The sequence below is a fragment of the Diorhabda sublineata genome, chromosome 3, assembly GCF_026230105.1.
Source record: "Diorhabda sublineata isolate icDioSubl1.1 chromosome 3, icDioSubl1.1, whole genome shotgun sequence".
NCBI lineage: Eukaryota > Metazoa > Arthropoda > Insecta > Coleoptera > Chrysomelidae > Diorhabda > Diorhabda sublineata.
The window spans coordinates 39,797,697-39,812,455 of NC_079476.1; the positions used below are offsets into that span (position 1 = coordinate 39,797,697).

Here is a 14,759-nt window from a genome sequence, read left to right on the forward strand (position 1 = left end):
GCCATAATCTTCTATTCCTTCTTTTATATTTGTCCTCATCCTGGATCTAAGTTGTACCTTTAACTCTTTCGTAGTCGGCATCTACTCCTTGCACTAATTAGAGATTATTCCAAGCTATTTGTTTGTCTTTCGACTTATATGTTAGTTCTATTGATAGCCATCCATTAATGTTAACCACGTCCACGTTTTCACCTAGATCTTTCCGATTTTTTTGTGATCTCCAAGAGATAATGTTTCAGCATTATTTCCGATATAAAGATATGATTGTTGCTTTGTAAATTCGTACTTTTATTCCTTGTCTTATAAGTTCTGAAGTTCTGAAGACATCCACCTTATTTGCTCTGCCTTACCTCGTCTTCTACATCGAATTTCATTCTCTGTTATATTATTTGACCTTCTAGTTCCAATTTGTATCTAATGGGCTCTTTTTTGCTGTCATGCATATAGTTTGAAATCCTCATCGGTAGAGCGGGATTTTCATTTCTTTATCAAACATTCCGTAACTGTTGCTCAGCCGCACCTTTTTTCTTATTTCGACCGCTGCACCAGAAAAAATTTTGGTTCTCACCGATGTAATTGGTATTTACAAAATGGAGATATTTAATCTGTGAAGTGAAATAAACTTTTCTGAGACATCCGTTTTCTGTTGGACTTACTTCATCACTACTCTTAATGAAACAAAATACTATTTCGTACCATAAACTTCAGCAAATGATGATTAATTCAGCTCTATAGCCTTTATATTCGGACGAATAATCAACAAAACACAATTGTTCTCTACGCTGTACTTTCTCTCACTCGAGAAATAATCCTGAACAAACATCCTTTATTGACTGACGTTCACTTATTCCTTTTGTTCTACCGAAGAATGAAATTCGAAAGAAAATCGCCCCAGGTTGCTGAATTACATCTTGTAGTTGTTAGAACACGTCTTGCAGATTATAATTGAAGGATTATTAGTTAATGCATCGAATCACTGATTGATATACGAGGTTAGTTGTTGATGAGATTTTCTTACTAATGAATTAAGTAAGCATTAAACATTATTTGTAATTAGTATTCAGATTGTACGATTTTCTATAAACTTTGAGTTCTATTTCTTTTAAAACTGATGTAGATACGTCGTATTAAGTTCAAAAACAAACCTTTACCTTCGTTTTACGTTGCTTAAACACTATTAAGCCCAAAATGACGGTAATTGCCATGCAGATGAGTTGTATACACAAGATGACGGTTTTCAAATAAACGTCCTGTCGAGTTCCGCAAACTCCGGATGGATCGCAGAACTGACATCCTTCAGGACACGGTATACATCTGTAACAATAGATGATAAACTTTTTCAATATCTCGTTTCTTCGATCTTTTTATATCTTCCCAAATTGTCTTGATTTTAGGTGTTTTTTGAAATTTTGAAACATGTATAAAAATTAACGTTTCGACCTATAAAATTTGATTCGACGTAGATAACTTCAAAAATTTTCAAATTATTAAAATTGGACGTATTATGATTTTATCGTATTGATGATCTTTTTATCTAATTTCTAAATATTGAGATGTTTATCCTATGTATGTCCTTTTCTTTGTGGTGTTTTAGATTGCAATGAAATATTTATGTCCTTTACAACTTATACTAATAGTTGTTGGAAAAGTCCTTGTAAGGAAACAAACGAAAAGGAATATCTCAATAGTTAATTCCATGTAGTTTCCTGTAATGCTGGAAAATTGAATTTTGAAAATAAAATTATGATAGAAATACTTGCTAGGATCTATTCGTAGAAATAGAAACCGAAACACTTCAATTATAGAGTGAATAAACTGATCGGGACACGATGTCTAGTACAAACTGGTATTGAGCCTCGAGTTAGTTCCATAGTTCAAAGTTGAGTAAATGGGTGGTCAAAACTTGAAGCTACACAAAGTCGTCGGTATTCCTGATGCCTACAGTTTCAGATGGTGTCTTGAAGGACCATGTCCAATTAAAAGACCACCTATCCATCTAGTCTGTCTATCGAGCAGACTTCTCAGAGATCTGATAGTCTCTTTGTTATCTTCGTTGCCTTATTGACTGGGCACCAAAACAAGTAGCATTCCAAGTTTAAAACATACATGTTCAGCGGTTATCGCTTTTATGGCAACTCTTTTAACTGAATGAATTGGGTTTTTATGGCGTACTTTCCAAGGAAATCCACAGAAGCATCCTCCAGCCAACCTGGAGTCATCCGTACATCAGGTGGATGCATTATTCAGCATTGCGAGCTTGGAGCCCCAAGTCCACTAGAAAATTATATCGTTAGATCAAAAGGTAGGACTTCAAAGGGTTGTAGGACCCGTACGCGTGGACCTTGGGATACTAAGACATGTGGAACGGTGTGAAGTTACACTCTAGTTACTATTTTCTCCGTACGGGGTCACTATTTGATGGTTATACAGTCAAAAGATCCAGAGTGGTCCTTGTTATGATTTTCCGAGCTTGAAGATAAACTCGTAGTATATTCACTTACAGATACAAAAATTCTATCTTCGTGCTTCTATTTTGTATACAAGATAATAATTTACAATATTTGGGTATGAAATGTTTTCATTTAATGAAGAAGAATTTGAATAATCTAGAAGATTGAATCTATATTTCCAAATAATTTATTTTTGTTAGTTTTGTCCATAATTGTCATTTCCATCGCAATATGGTACATTCTTCTTCTTTTTTTCGTCCGGATACTTTATATTTAAATTTTATTACTGATATTGATGTGAAAAATTGTGCAATAATCGGAAAACCCCATAAAAAAAACAAGAAAAAAAGAAGCCCTATTATGTTTAGCATCCCCCAACATGCCAATAACGCCGCCTCGTACGTCACAAAAAACGACGTTATTATAAATGTATTTACAGAACCATTATGTTCCGTACATTTAGTCTTTATAGCTAGTTACATCGAAATCAGCTGGTAAAAACGACAATAATGACTACGTATAAACTAAAAATTTTTATCCGCTCTACCATTCTGAATTTTATCGAATAAAATAATTTTTATTACACATTTTCTTGTTTATATTATTTAATTTTACAGTGCCATATATTCGTTTTAATTGAAGCCCCCAATAACTATAGAAAAGCAGAAACTATTTATTAGAATACATCTTAATTGTCAACCTCATCGATTATACCCAACATCTTGATAATTACGAATTTAAATTTAAATTTAAACATTCTAATTATTACATTTTAAACTATATTAAGGATCCTAGGCCAAAAGAAAAGTTCAATATATCTAATATATTCTAGAAAAAACATATAATAGATAACTGGGTGATTTAGAGATAGCAAGAAGAAGAAAATAGCAGGGAAACGAAAATGAAAGAGAAACAACTATAATTAATGAAATTTTAAAAAACAGTCACATTGTAATGAAAATATATTAAACATCAACTAAGAAAGGACTCGGAAAATATTGGAATTAGGTAGAAGACAATGGATTAAACAAATTGAGAAAATAGAAAAAATACTTCCACTTATTTTAGAGCTTGCTCTGTATTTTCCAATTTCTCCAATCTCTATATTTGGATGTTGATGTTAATGCTCCGGTACGTCTCTTTAGAGGTTTGCCTATTGACCTTCTGGTGGTTGGTTTCTTCTTGGACGCATTCTGTCGACGTATGCCTTCCATCGTCTTCTCGTCCGTATCCATCTAACTATATCTGAACTCAGGAATGTCTAGTACAGGAACTGTGTTTTCTGTCCCAGAGGATTACTCCGGCTATCGATTTAAGGGTTGTTTGGAGTCAATTCTTCACCATCACCAAAACATAATCCTCATAATTTATCTCAGATTATGGAAACAATGAAGTACAAAATAAATTTTATTATTAATATATTTGGTGACCATAAACTTGCTGTAAAAAAGTAATCGCGGGGGCGCACTTCAGCCTCTGATCGCGCATTTTAAAACTTTACAACTAAGGATCGAAAACATAATTGGAAGTGGTAGAAATGTTTATACACCCTTATAAACGAGTAACGGTGCTTTTTTCATGAAAATTTGTACAAGCTTAAGTTTTAGCGTTGAAAATGAGCTGCTTTAAATCTTTCTACATCATGTAGGAACCAAGTAATAACCGATGAAGTGAGACAAAACGTCAATATTGCATTATATTGACGATAACTTTTTAAATATTGATTTTTCGCAAAAAACTGTGGAGACTTTTTTTGTAGAACTTTTTAAAACAAAACTATTTTATCCGTAACCTTTTTTCATATCTCTCTTTATTTAAGATTTATAGCTTTAACAAATTACTCGACCAGATTTGGGCTCGAAAAATCGATTCCACTCACTCGTCAAAAAACATTATAAAACTGTGGGGAGTATGAGATGTCTACGAGACCCGCCCCTAGCTGTTGTACTAATAAAAACAATCAAAATCAAATCCCAGCAGTGGATTATATCAAAATATTATGAATAATTGAATTCGCTAGAATACAAATGATTTTATGGACTGATTAATTTCATTTTTAGTTTGTTAAATTATAGCGATTGATGTTTTTATAATGAGATTTATGTCCTAATGAAAAATTTTTCATTTAATAGCTATTAAGACGACTAATTGCTCATTTTATAATACTACCACAACGGATTGGAATAAAAAGATTTTGACCAATAAAAACCTAGAATTTGTAATTAATCATGTCTACAATATTTGTCGCTGGACACGATAAATTCTTTATCGCTTGAAAGAGCCGTTGAAATATTTAATATAGGAAAAATATTTTGAATATTATGTGTGTATTATGTATTGTTATAATCGTTTTCTGCAAGCTTTTCGGAGACCTTAGGTAATTACGTTTCAGGGTCACTTCCTGTGGATAATTAAAAATAGATTTGACAATAACGGAGGTGATAATTCATGAAAATGCGTTCGTAAATTCGATTTCAAAGCTTAGAAAAACATTTATTCCTATGGTGATATGCCTTTTGTGAGATATTTATAGTCTAAATGATCCAAAGTGTTGCAGATTATATGGGAACATTCTCTATCAAATCTATTATTATGAAGTTCCATCACTGATCTCATCAACTTCATATTTCAAAATGAATTGAACTATTTTAGGAATCTATTTAAACATTGAACATTAATCTGGTGTTTAGTCAACAAATTGTTACCGCTAAAGAAGCTGCAGTTTCAATAAGTCTAGAATAGGATCGAAGAAAACCAAAAGAATGGAATTCATCTGAAGATGGTTCGGTAATTAAAGGAAGGAAGGAAATTAGAGGTCTATTTGACAACAATTGACAATATTTTCATTGATACTTATCCTCAGTACCCAGGAAGGAATCCTGTTAATAATTCTTAACTTCCATAGTACCGAGGACATTACAAAACGATCCATCTAACCATGAGTTCGTGATAGCTTTTATTCCACGAAGGATGTGACGTGATTAGAACAATCTGACAGTGATTGTGACTATACTTACCGAGGAATATCAATACTTCTGATTTCTATATCTTCACCATTCCACGAAAAATTATCTCTGCGATTGTAGTATCCTTTTTGACAAACGCATCGATAATTTCCATTCTTTTCCGTTGGAGGTCCATTTCGTAAACACTGAAAAATAAACAAAATGATTCGAAAAATCTTGATGCAAATCTCAATTTCTGATAAATGATCTCTTCCATTATTTCAGAGCCAAGCACACTTATATAACTCGGAAATCGTAACAAAATGATCACATAAGAATCAAAATTGAAAGAAAAACTCGAGTTTACAAACTGAACGTTGAGATCACACGGCTTGTTTCTTTACATGTACAATGGGAAATCTTCTACGCGGACCTCTACGTTCTTTAAGTACTGGAAATCGAACTAACCCTTGAATCAGGTAATAAAATAAGCCACGAATTATTTTATAAATCAGCTGCGGAATCATCTGAGGAACATGGGGTGTAAAACGTAAAATAATGAAGTGGATGTACACATATACGTTGTGCAATCCATCATAAGCTATGCAGGTTTAATACGATGATCAAGAACAAAACCAAAATTAGGAAAACAACCGTAGATAAGCTGCAAAGGAAGACCTGAAGATTTTTTATAGGAAGTGAATCAGTAAAGTGGACAATAAAAGCATACAAAGAACAGAACAGGAACTCCAGCAGCATTAATGGACATCTAAGTATTTTAAAATAATGTAAGTCGCCTATGGATGTGATAATATGGCCGGAGATGACGTACACACTGGAGTGAAGAGAAATGAAGAAAAAACGCGGTATAACTCTTTTTCTAGAGTCTACGCCTTTCATAAGTTTCTCGAGACGCCATCAAGTCATCAAGATATTGCTTTCTCATTCTATCAACTAGTACAAAATGGCGGTTTATCAAGCAAAGATTACCTAAGAAGAGGAGCTTGTATGTTTACGCGCTAGCTCTAGAAAACCGTCGAACCTCTTAGTGAGTGCCAAGAAAAGTCTTGTACAACAGATCTAGAGGCCTATTCCAGACATAATTGGCCTGCAGATGCAACAATTGGTCACAATCATTAACCAATACACTATACATTGAATTTAACTCAAATTTTTATATAAATAGACCGAAAACGTTTGCTTTGGACGTACTTTTTTTGCTGCAACCACTGCGAATTTAATTACCTATTGTGTCTTTTCTTTTTGTTTGAGCTAGGCGAAAAATGTGAACTACAGTTTTCACCTAGGCTCCTTTACAATAAGGAATTAATACTGGTGAATATAAACACTGATAAATGAGACATGAAAAAATTGTTTGTTCAGAAATATTTCTACAAATAAAAACAAGGTAATGGCGGTGATAGTCCAAAACATTCATCAAGCTTATAGAAATTGCGTTGATAAACCTTTTTAGGAATTCAAAAATTTTAAAATGATCGAAAATTTGTGATATTTTCCATGAAACTCCCTATCGCCGAAAATAGCTATTGTCAAAATGATTTAAATTTTGTTTGTATGGAAAATTATCGGCTTCGCTTTTCAAAAGAGGTGTGAAAACAATAGAAAGGAATCTATTCAAACCTGCTACTCGTATCGATCGATTCTCTCGGGTTGTAGGGATATACCGATAAATAATTCTCAAGTAGGCTACAGAGAAAATATCGGTCATGATAAAAATTCTCTATCTTTTTTTTATGCAAACGAATAAACGGCAAACCACTCATTATTAAGTATTACATTATTTATTATTATACGATGTACAGATTTTTTTCTATCAATGTATGCTAATCGTAATTTCTTGTGAGATCTTTGATATATTAATAAAAATTTGATAAATATTGTTTCAATCCAAAGCAGATACTAGAAAATTCCATCGAAAATATTCCCGGATAATTATGAGTTGTTTTAGCTGAAGTTTCATAAACGAGTAGACCGTGATGCTCGATGTTATAACCTAACGTACCTGAAAGTATATTTTTTCAACTTTTCTGCATATAGATCTTCCAACCAAGTATTTCCGCTATTGTGGGTCGGTATAACGAATAAATTTTCATAAAGAAATCTTAAAACTGTCGAGAACTCTACAGTAAAAATAAATTACTAAAAAGGAGTAAAACCTCGACATATTTCATTATTTATGTAAAATTTGTAGTTTCAAAAGTTTTATTTTGATTCAATCCAAATATATACAGATGGAAATATGAAAAGTGCTGCGTGTTTTTGTTGATGTGACATTTATGGAAATCAGAATTTTGTTATGGTTATACCGAATTAGTTTTAGGCCCTTAAGATTCATTGTTACCATCCAAGGACTCCCATTTTGTTCAGATCACTTGCTACTCAACTTTCCCATAGGCTTTTTGGCCTTCCTCGGGGTTTCCATTTTATTATTCTTTTAACCTTACTATTATTTTTCATTCGTTTTGTGTCCTAGTAGCCATCGTATTCGCTGCGATTTTACAAATCTGGTGATAGTTTCATTTAAGATTTCTCTAATTTCAGCGTCCATATATTCTTTGTTTTTCCTCATCAGGTTTTGTTAGATTCAACGTTTCTTCTCCATATGTTACTGTTGATGTTATTGCTGTTCATTTTGTTCAATCTAAATTTCTTTATATGGAAATATGAAAAGTGCTGGGTGTTTAATTTTTGTTGATCTGACATTTATAGACGATAGAAATCAGAATATTTTGGGCCCTCAAGATTCACTGTTAGATAGAAAAGATCTTTTTATGGCGCTCAATGAATCAGAGCAGATTTAGAACTACTCTTTATGTAGACAAGAGTTTCTGTAGTCAGTTGCCCCAACCACTGACGATCCAACTGACTGATTTCGAAGCGTCAGTATATGGAGCTTCTGATGTTTGGAAAGATCAATATTTAAAGAGAAAAGATGAAGAGGACTACCACGAAGAAGCTGAAGATAAGACATAGATAAGGAAACGCAGGAGAGAAAACTAACAGCTCAGAAATCGGAAGATGTTGAAAAACTGCTTTCCCTATAACCTCAATAACACATCCAGGTAGAGGACGATCTAGAAGCCTCAAATCTCCACAATAAAAACGATTAAATCAACGCTGTAAAGTGCATTGATGCACTGTGTCTTCATCTTCTATTTTCTATTCTATTTTCAAATTTTGCAGTCCCTGGTAATCACATCTGATTTACACTCAGTCATCATCATTCTGGTGAGCTCTATCAATGTTTTTGGGATCTGCAGCTTGTTTGAAGTCTATAAATAGAATGGGGCAATCCAAAATTACATATCATTGTGAAATATTCGTATGCATTTTATAACTGCAGCTAATTACACTTGGAAATCCGTGCGCGAATATTGACAGGTAGGTTCCGTTAAATATATATTTTCAAAATCATCACACCGCTGCTTTGAAAGCTTCAAAGAAATGTTTGTGTTCGAAATTGTTTGTACGTAACTAATTGAAACCATTATTCTTACGTAAGCGTGGGTTTTATTTCAGTTTTCGTTATGAATTTAATTAAAGTCAAAAGGTAATTTAACTTTTATCCGAATCAAAATTTTCTAGATTTCACATTTTTTACTATAAATGTAAAATAATGATTTAAGATACGAATAAAATATTTTTAGATGTGATTATTCCTTTTATTAGTAGTACTTTTATAATAAAATTCTTTCTCTAAAGGATTTTCGAGTTTTCCGCTCAATGCAGAGGGAATGTAAAACAATTAAACGAACCCAAACAAAAATCGATACAAATCTCCATATTTGAGGTTAGGTTAGAGTCAGTTAATGGGTTTGTTAGACTAGTACGACGAGACCATAAAACCATCCTTTCTTATGTAAATAAGAGTAATTAATTTATACAGCACCGAATTCTTTTGTATAATAAGAAAACTAATTAAAATTTATGAAGTGTACCATAGGCTATTCGACTACATCGAGTATATATACAGCGTATTCTCCACGATACTTTGGGACTTTGAGGAGTCACTGGGGTTCAAAGTAGGAACAAAATTTTCGAAAGAAATTATTATCTCAGCAGTTCTTCAACTTTAACTACTCAACATGCGTTTCGATAACCAAATTATCATCCTCAGAGTCTGAAGGTAATTTCAACAGTGCTATTTACAAAATTAGTCAAGAGCTGGCTTAGTTTTTACCAATCTTCTAAGCTAAACTGTTCTGGGAAGTGTTAAGATGATATTAAATGATAGTAAAGACTATCCCGGAAACGATTGGAACACAAAACAGCATGGAACACGTAATCTCTATCGCCCAAAATCATCACCGTACTCAAGAAAGGTTCTGGTGAGAACCTAATGTGAATCTAGAACGTTCTGTTTGAATAAATATGCGAGATCAAGAACTTATTTTGGATACCATCGACGATCAATGACATATTAGAACTGGTATATCATCTGTACACCTACTAGACGTAATTCAATTCATCAATACCAATGCGTAATCTCCACTCACCGAAAAGAAGTCTTTTAAATATTAATATTGAAACAGCAATTGACACAGCAACTGAAATCTAATCACCATGTACTGTGGAGAGAGTTTATTGAATGGATTATTGAACATCAACAATTGTATACTGACTTCTCAAGCAAAATAACGTTGTTAATCGTCAAATTCACCGTTTTTAGGATTCCGATAATACTGTTTGATGTGCATTTTGGACTTGAGGCATAATTGGATCATACTTTTTCGAAAATGAGGATGATTTTGCCAAAATTACCGTATTTTCAGGCCGTGTAGCTTCTCGTTTTAGAGATCAGAATTGGGTCCCCTAGATCGTATGATTTACCACAATTAGATTTCTTTCTATGGAGTTATTCGAAATTACAATCTAGGATCAACGATATTCAACCACATTTATGCAGAAAGGGCATGGAAAATTTCGACGAATCGTGAAGAATATTTGTTATATGTGTTATTCCATAAATAACAAATTACCTGTAGACTGAAATTTTCACAAATATTCTTGACTATAGTAGCTGCTTTACCCCCAATTATGACTCCCAAGAAGTTATCTGGATTGTCTCTAATAAAATTGATTTTCTAAACCTAACGTGGATATTAGTTTAACACGTGGAAAATGTTATGGTTCATTTTTTTTTTCAATGTTATATCCGCCCGCCTACGAAATGAGAAAATAGCCTTGCTCTTGACCTAATTTAAGGTCAATATATCAGTGAAATAATAAAAACGAATGCTGACCAAACGCCTTATTTCAAAGACAACGCTTCGAATTTTCGCTAATCATCCTTATTTTACCAACTGAGTTAGTACAGTGTTGCCTATAGTTGTTGGGAATCTTGACATTACGTATTTTTTCTTCGACTCAACCATTGAGTAAACATTTTTTGCAAGAAATATCACTTAATTTGTATATTTATGAATTACAATGCACTTGGGGTCTATTCGATTTGATGAGCTACATATTTTAAGATTTATTGGAATAAACTATATAATAAGGAAGATTTATATACTTTAGTTCTACACCCCATGATACAAAAGTATAGAATGGCAAAAATTTCGGTACTTACTAGCATTGTTTCTCTATTACAGTTATGACTACCATTAAATATGTCAGCGAGTCCATCATCACATTGATTTAAGTCGACTTGTATAAACAACCCTATAGTTGTATTGAAAGTTGTAAAGGTAAACGGGTAAACCCACGTTTTCAAAAAATCACAGTCTTTAAAAGCCTTCCCCCATCCATTTTTCGTAACATTAAGGGATTCCCGAAATGTTTCCGTCTCTGCAGTTCTATTATAGAAAATCTTCAGTCTCTTCGAAACGTTTAAAGCCAACAAATTATGCGCGTTAGAGAAAAAAATAACGCCCAGTACTTTATCGTTCTGGAGGATTTCTCTAGACAACGCTGTTATATTATTCAGTTTCCCAAACTTTTTATTTATATCTACTAGAAGATAATTTAAGTTTATGTTCAGTCGGGTTGGAATGGTTGGGTTAGGAAGAATTCGGCTTTGGCAATGATCATGATTATTGGGATATTCGCCGCGAGCCGATATCAAAAAAAGCGGAAGGTAGAAGAAGATTGCATTCATTCCGTCATTATTTCAAAGGTGACTCATCAATCCAGAGAACATCTGAAACAAAAATTACAGTTCGATCAATTAGGCATTCAAGTAAATTTATATGAAAGAAAACGCTTTTGAAACATAAAACAAATAGTTCGAGTTCCTTATACCACACCCACATCCATAATTATACACGTTGGAAAATGATTTATTACCCATCAGCGTTCTGAAGAAGCCGTAATGATTAATAACATTGTACACATTTTTTTATTACCACCCTATGCGAATACACCCCAATTCGTACCGGGTTTTCGTTATAAATTAACCCCTTTATTCATTAAAAAGTACCAATTTTCTTTCAAAATAATCCAAAAAATCGAAATATGGAACTTTTGGTTTTCTTTTATTTTAATATTTACATAGAACCAAATTTTAAGAATCATTTCAAGTTAAAACAATTTTACGTCAATTCTCTAGTATATTTGTGAAGAAAAAACTTTACTAACCAATAATTTATACCAAACATCATCATTATACTAATGAAATCGTGTACCACGCAGATGTTCTCAAAAACCTGTAAACCCAACTAAATCGATTGAGCTGTTGTTGCATTGTGCAAATTCTTTTCATTTGTAGGTAATCTACCAAAATTACAGCTTCATTATCATTCAGCCTGCCTCGTCCATTAAGCTTCCCTTAACCTAGACGATCTTGCTCAGTCTTGGGCAACATTTTCAAAATTTTCGATCGTAGTGACTGCGGTCGACCACTTTAAATGAGTGACTCTCAAATTTTTTGAACAGGAATGCCTTCACGTATTATACCTTTCAAATTTTTGATTGAATTGAAATAACGCGGCTAAAGATGTGGCTAAAAAAATTACTTAGCACTTACACTTAACGAGTAGTAAATTAAATTCGGAACAACAAATTGTTTGACTTAATTCAACTCAGAAAAACACATTTTGGAACAAATTAAACACAAGAAACCGGGAATTTTGCCTACACTGAACTTCAGTATCTTATTTTGGATACTTTCATCTTAGTAAAGCAAAAAGGGTCTGAGTAGAACAAATTTTTAATAAAATAAAACCAATTTATATAGAATTAATTGAGATTTTGACCAAATTAAATATAGAAAATCGGTATTTTGACTATGAAAAGGACACAAATTTGTGACAATACCAAAAGGCAAATTTTTGACAATATCAGTCATGAAAAATTTAATTTTTCACCAGAGCATTAAATTAAATAAAAAAAAAAGAAATTTTCACCAAATTGAACTGTTTCTTAGAAATCTTTCACCAATTCAACTAATTTTCTACAACATTTAAACTCACAGGTACCTTCCCATCATGGCATTCTGCAGATTTCCCCAATTTTTTTTGAAATTGTGTCAAGGTCAAGTCTTTTAAACGCAAGTATTCAATCACCGCGCGTTTCCCGTTCGTGCACCTTTCCTATAAAATATTATTATTTATATGTATATTGGTAACAGAGTGAAAAAATGGTAAAGTCTCTTTATCAAAGGAATTTTTACGACGCCAATAAACTTATAGAAAAATATCAGCTAATGTAAACTTACTGTCGATACTACTTGCAAATATAATGACAGTAAAATCCTCCAGCGTTAAAAATGCGTGGAAATCAACTGATAATTGAATTAAATATACACGTGGATTGGTAACAATATAATTATCGCCGGATGTATGTTTGTTAGTAGGGAGGATGAGAAAATGTAGAAAAATTATTCTGAATTAAGTTAATAACCTCCTCGTACTAATTTTCTTTTATAACTTCTTGCGCCACTAAACCTACACTTACTATTACATTATCTGTGTCTATAATCAAGTTGTCGCCTTTGACTTATATCACTTTTCCCTGCAAATTTTATAACTGTCTAGATATTTGGAAATCGCAGTAATCATTAACTTAATATTTCAGTACTTTGAAGGGTCTTTCGTCATGTTAACGACTTTCAGCTATTTAAGCTGAAGCCCACTCTTTCGAATGCAATGTCGACCGTGTTTATAGACAAATCAGTGTAGCCGTTGCCGTCGATTTTATGTTTTGCCCTAAGTGATTGAGCTGGAGCTTGGAAAAATTGCAGCTGAAACTTATAATTTATGGAAAGTATGTGGCAATGAATGTTTGTCAGGACCACGTGTTTTAGGGTGGCTTAGGCGTTTTAAAGATGGACGAAAAGATGAAAATATCGAAAAAGTTTGATAAATAATCTGTGCGGCGAACTTTACATGAAAATTTTAACGTGAGTATGGTGCAAAACTGGTTTCTAAAATCTGTTTCTAACCAATTACAAGATACCAGTGTTGGACCACCCATCTTATTTGCCGAATATTGCACTCTTTCTTACAGTCAAAGGAAGGAACTGACAAAAAACTTCCTGCACTGTTTCGAGCAATGAAAGATAGACTTTCCAGTAAATATGCCCTTAAATTATTGCGGAACGCGGGAAAAGATTGTATCGATTTGATTTCAATCGGCAAGTGATTGTGCATTTTTTGTATTGTAAAATATTGAGCCCTTAACTAATTCTGAACGTGGAGTGGAATTCTGAAATTGGAGAACCGTGTTTACGAATTAGGCAAACGGATTCAAAGATGAATTTTTAATCTTTTAAAGAAGTCCCTGCAGTGAAACCTGCTGCGACTCAATAAGGGCATAATAGACTGTTAAGGAGTTGGATAATTCAAGTTCTTTGGAAACTGATCTCAGCGCAAAACAGGACGAACTTTAGATGTAACTCCTATTTCAAAGAATCATAGAGGATCCGTTATGGTTTTTTTTGTGGAAATATGGTATTTAGATTTAGTAAATCATCCTTAGGTACAGATAATAGTACAAGTTTCTTATTTCTTAGACCTTTTGATGTCATTAATGCTTCTAAATGCTCTCGATTTTAGGTCACTTCTATTTTAAAATTGACACTGACAATTTGTACATTTATATTAATCAATAGATTACTTAAATCATGAATTTCAAAATAAGAATAAAATCAAACTAGAACTTTGTTCTGACAAGAAAAATTAAATTTTCCTTAGTCCTTACATCTCAAATATATAGCTGTAATCAATTAAATTATTTTTAGTTTTATTAGAATTTACAAAATAGAGCTATGAATTCCACTGAAATTATCAAGGTCTTTTTTATCATTTATATATTTATAAAAATTCTCTTTTTCATGTATTATATTCCGTTCCAAGAATATTTGAATCTTTTTTTTTTTGATATTTCACGGTCCGTTAATGAA

The 14,759-nt window shown here is 32.7% G+C and overlaps 1 protein-coding gene across 3 annotated transcripts in view; it reads right to left on the reverse strand.

Moving 5' to 3' along the window:
- Window positions 1-14,759, reverse strand: part of LOC130441215 (probable G-protein coupled receptor 158) — an 80,470-nt gene that overhangs the window by 63,339 nt on the left and 2,372 nt on the right. For all 3 annotated transcript variants that reach the window (XM_056774790.1, XM_056774788.1, XM_056774789.1), the window contains exons 2-4: window positions 10,989-11,558; window positions 5,468-5,601; window positions 1,152-1,314 (exon numbers count right to left, since the gene is read on the reverse strand). In XM_056774790.1, the coding sequence (XP_056630768.1) occupies window positions 1,152-1,314; window positions 5,468-5,601; window positions 10,989-11,516 (825 nt within the window). In that variant the 5' untranslated portion in view covers window positions 11,517-11,558. The remainder of the gene's footprint in view (window positions 1-1,151; window positions 1,315-5,467; window positions 5,602-10,988; window positions 11,559-14,759) is intronic.